The 4,509-nt window shown below is 47.7% G+C and overlaps 1 protein-coding gene across 1 annotated transcript; it reads left to right on the plus strand.

Annotated features, from left to right (window-relative positions):
* Nucleotides 1–290: 290 nt before the first annotated feature.
* On the plus strand, nt 291–4,184 carry mafaa (MAF bZIP transcription factor Aa). The gene has a single exon (XM_006803631.2). The coding sequence runs from the start codon at nt 1,287–1,289 to the stop codon at nt 2,217–2,219; it is 933 nt and encodes a 310-aa protein (XP_006803694.1). The 5' UTR covers nt 291–1,286; the 3' UTR covers nt 2,220–4,184.
* The last annotated feature ends 325 nt before the right edge of the window (nt 4,185–4,509 follow it).

Consider the following 4,509-nt stretch of genomic DNA (forward strand, 5'->3'; position numbering starts at 1 on the left):
CCGTGCAGTAGCGTTTGCTCGGTCACTAGAGGGGGGGATCTGCTGCACCTGTTCTCCCCTTCGTGTCCCTCCCACCCCACCCAACGCCCTTCGGCTGCTTTCGGCTATCCTCGGCCGGCCGCTGCTAGACAATTGGGAGGCTCTTCCCTTATAGGATAATGCAAATGCGCGGCTGCCAGCTCCTCCTCATTGGCCCGTCGCACCTCCGTGTGGGAGGGTCGTGGGGGCCACGCTGTCTTTATAACTGCAGAGTGCCTTCCAGCGCCTCAGTTACACTGCGTTGTTGCTGTGAGGAGCTCTGTGGGGGCCGTCAGACACAAAACAGCTGGAATTTATCACCTCTTGTATAAAATTTCACACGAAAGGTCAACAGTGCGACCCAGCGAGAGAGAGAGAGGAGGGGGGGCAGCACCGAGGGGACCGAGCCTGTAAGTAGGCTGTTTAAATTCATAAATGGACTGACCACAAGAACCAGGGACAAGCCTCCTCCTGTCCCTGCAAGTAAGAGAACTGTTTGCAACTTCATCTGAACCCCACGGGCTCTGTAACCATCTGCACGCGTGCCATACCGGCTCGTGGATTCCTGGGACTTTTTGGTAAATCTTTCTTTTTTCCTTTTTTTTTTTTTTTTTACACGCAACCCCGAGCAGCTCCCAGCGCCACACTGCTAGATGTGACTGTATGAGAAAAAAACTTTAAGTCCGGACCATGCTGCAGTGACTCGAGCCAGCAGCCTATAGGAGCTCGCGATCAACTTGTAAACAGCGGGCGGCGCGGAGGGATGCTTGGAAAATATTTCTAACACGACCGGAGAGCGGAGGAGAAGAGATCTGTTCCTGTCACTCGATCGAGCAGAACCGATGACTGTAAATCACAGGGAGGCAAGTGGGCTGCAGAGGTGAAGCGAGGACAGGACAGGTTGGTGGTTCCAAATTCACTGGGCTCGAGTTTCAAGCACCCCGGGGGGGCTCCTGGTATTAAAGCGTGCATTTGACCTGGGATAAGTTGTCAACAAGAGCAGGGAGCGGAGGCGAACTGGCAGGTGTACAAGTTCATTTACATGCAGAGGTATATTCACGCCACTATATATAGAAGTTACTTAGGGACAAACAACCTTAATAAGTTTTCTACCCGCTTGCTGGCCCTGCAGTAGCCCCACGCACCAGGCGTGTGCGTGTGTCTATTTATACACCATACAACCTTTTATCCCTCTCCACAATCTGTATCCGAGAGGACTGCCCGCCGTCGGTTTGGCTGTGAGGGCAGGAGTCGTCGCATGGACTGACATGGCCACCGACCTCGCCATGAGCGCAGAGCTGCCCAACAGCCCTCTGGCCATCGAGTATGTCAACGACTTTGACCTGATGAAGTTCGAGGTCAAGAAGGAGCCGCCGGAGGCCGACCGCTACTGCCACCGCCTCCCGTCGGGTTCCCTCTCCTCCACCCCGATTAGCACCCCCTGTTCCTCCGTGCCTTCTTCGCCCAGCTTCTGCGCCCCGAGCCCGGGCGCGCAGCCGAACCAGGGCCTCGCCAGCGGCGTCAGCAGCAACGGCAGCAGCAACAACAGCGGCGGCAACAACAATCACAGCACCGGGGGGAAGCCCCAGCTGGAGGACCTGTACTGGATCCCCAGCTACCAGCACCACATCAACCCGGAGGCGCTCAACCTGACGCCGGAGGACGCGGTGGAGGCCCTCATCGGCAACGCGCACCACCACCACCACCACCAGACCTACGAGGGTTTCCGCGGGCAGCAGTACGTTGGCGAGGACCTCTCCGCGGCCTCGGCGGCCCACCATCACCAAGCGCATCACCACCACCACCACCACCACCACGGCCACCACGCCCGCCTCGAAGATCGCTTCTCGGATGAGCAGTTGGTCAGCATGACAGTGCGGGAGCTGAACCGGCAGCTCCGAGGCTTCAGCAAGGAGGAGGTGATCCGCCTGAAGCAGAAGAGGCGCACGCTCAAGAACCGCGGCTACGCGCAGTCCTGCCGCTTCAAGCGCGTGCAGCAGAGGCACATGCTGGAGACCGAAAAGTGCACCCTGCAGAACCAGGTGGAACAGCTGAAGCAGGACGTGGCGCGCCTGGTCAAGGAGAGGGATCTATACAAGGAGAAGTACGAGAAGCTGGCCAGCCGGACCTACAATGCCGGCGGACCCGCGAACACGAGAGATCCGTCCGGGAAACAAGCTAACGCCGAGTTCTTCATGTGAGAGGGACTGCTGACCTGTAGCGCCTCACGCAGACATTCATTCACGTTTGTTCTTCGTTTCTATTTTGTTTACACTTTTTTCCTCCACTCACAAGACTTAAGCAGTAGCCGTGCACGGACGCGATTTTCAGTCTTAAACATGTTTAGGTGAAACTTCTGTAAGAATGCCGCAGCCTGTCAGGTGGGCACTTGGGATCACTGTTAGCCTGTAGACTTTTATTTGTGTATCCTCCGGTGCAGCGGAAACTAATCACGAGTCTTACTGAACTAATATGACACGTGACTGTCTTAACTCAGAGAGAGCAGCGGGGTTGGTCTTAAAAACGAGGCAAATGTGTTCTGTTTAAAGGGGGAAAAGTCTGAATGAACTGAAAAGAAGAAGCAATACACCACCGGCGAAGAAAGACTGTTTATGAGCCTGTAATGCAGAGACTTTTCAATAATGCAAGTCTAATAATCCCCCCATCCCAACTCCCCCCATCCCCATTTGCAACCCTGCATGCAGGACATGTATGGTAACCTCTCCCCGAATCTTCCACGTGTATGGAAAGCATGGCCCACGGTTCGCATCTCTCTCTTCCTCCTCTTTCTCTGCCATCAGTAAGGCCTGGGTATGCGGAAAAATAAAAAGCCAATGACCCCCTCTTCCATCCTACACCCCGAGAGGTACAAGGAGAGAAAAAAATGGAGAACAATCTGCTGTAGTGCGTAAAAACTGGATGCGTCTTTAACTGCTATTTTCAATCAATTTTTCTATTGTTTTAAAAAAGAAAAAGAAAAAAAAAAAAACATGACAAAAAGAGATTAACTGAGCCAGATTTTAGACTGTATTTATTTCCACCTGTACATACTGTGTAGAGAAAAGCAGTAACCTGTGTTATTTTACCCTCTCTCTCTTTCTCTCTTTTTAAAACAACAACTTGCTTTTTGTTGCTTGGATTCTTCGAAATGTCTTAAATACAAATGTTTGTATGTAACAGCATGCAAATCGTCTATGATATCCTCGTCCTCCTTCTACTGAACATGTGTAATGTTAAACTGCACTAAGAAGAGATCAAACTGGACATTTTGTTTTCTACTCATAGGACCTTTTGATCTGTTTAAAAAAAAGAAAAACCCTGGATGTAAATTCTGTGAGGGGGAAACCCTCAGTTATTACATGGACTGCATTCGCTGCTAAAATTCTATGCACCAACCCGACGATTAAAAAAGACTTAGGGTTTCTTTTTTTTTGTTTCTTTTCTTTCCTTTTTTACGTTTAATATTGTAATCAAACGTCTTGCAGGGGCTGTGGGTTTAAACTGCAGTCTTAATGAGCGCTAATAGAAAAGTCTGATGGTAGAGCTTCCTGTTCTTGGAGTAACTCCATGCATTATTCTGTCAACAAGAAACCCCTGGTTCCTGCTGCATAGATATATGTGCAATATTGTGCAGAAGTGCCCGATGCACAGACTACCTGTTGGAGGGCGAACCGTGCAGGGAGAGAGACTGGAAGTGTTTGATCAGGATGTCAGGGGGAAACAACAACAAGCTGAAGAGAAAACTGAGAAAAATGTGATTCTTCCAATTTTGTATCTTTTTATGGGAACCAAAAAAGGGGAGATATAAAATACAAGTCGATTCTTGCGAATTATTGACAAATTAAGCATTTCCAGTATGTAGACAAACATCAGATTCTATTCACCTATCTTTCTTATTTTAATTAGATTTTTTTTGTCTTTTGTGTAAATCTCAAATTTTCTCATATTTACCGAAAGCAACAAGAGCTTCAAAAAATGTGAAGTTAAAGAACGCGGGAATAAATGCAAACCAACTTCTGCACAGTGCTGTAAATTTATATCTGTACATATGATTTCTATATTTATTCAATGAACGTGTCCTGACTGTCAACAAGTGAAAACCATACAAAGTGGAACGTTGTTGAGAATCTTGTTTTCATAATGTTTAATAAAAAGTTCTGTCCCAAATCCGTGCCAGTGACTGCCGCTGCCATCATTCTCTAACAACAGCTTTTATTTCCTATAAGAAAAAAAAGAGATTTATGAATTATTTATAAAACGGTCAGAAGCAAGGTTTTATTTTTCTCAGGTCACAATGTCCGTGTTTGTAAAATAATAATGTTCAATTGCGGGTTATTAAATGTGACCAAAGTCTCTAATTAGCGAAAGAGCAGAAAAAGAGCTGAACGATTTAATAACAATGTCGAAATATTTATAGCCGCTTAAACGATAATAGAAAAATGATAGATAATTAAATATTGAACAATTAAATATAAAAAAATTAAATGGAAA

Source organism: Neolamprologus brichardi, chromosome 17 (genome assembly GCF_056152115.1).
Source record: "Neolamprologus brichardi isolate AB-2024 chromosome 17, ASM5615211v1, whole genome shotgun sequence".
Taxonomy (NCBI): Eukaryota; Metazoa; Chordata; class Actinopteri; order Cichliformes; family Cichlidae; genus Neolamprologus; species Neolamprologus brichardi.

What these genes read in the sequence shown, in the direction of transcription:
- mafaa (XM_006803631.2), top strand. Translation starts at nt 1,287, where the DNA reads ATGGCCACCGACCTCGCCATGAGCGCAGAGCTGCCCAACAGCCCTCTG.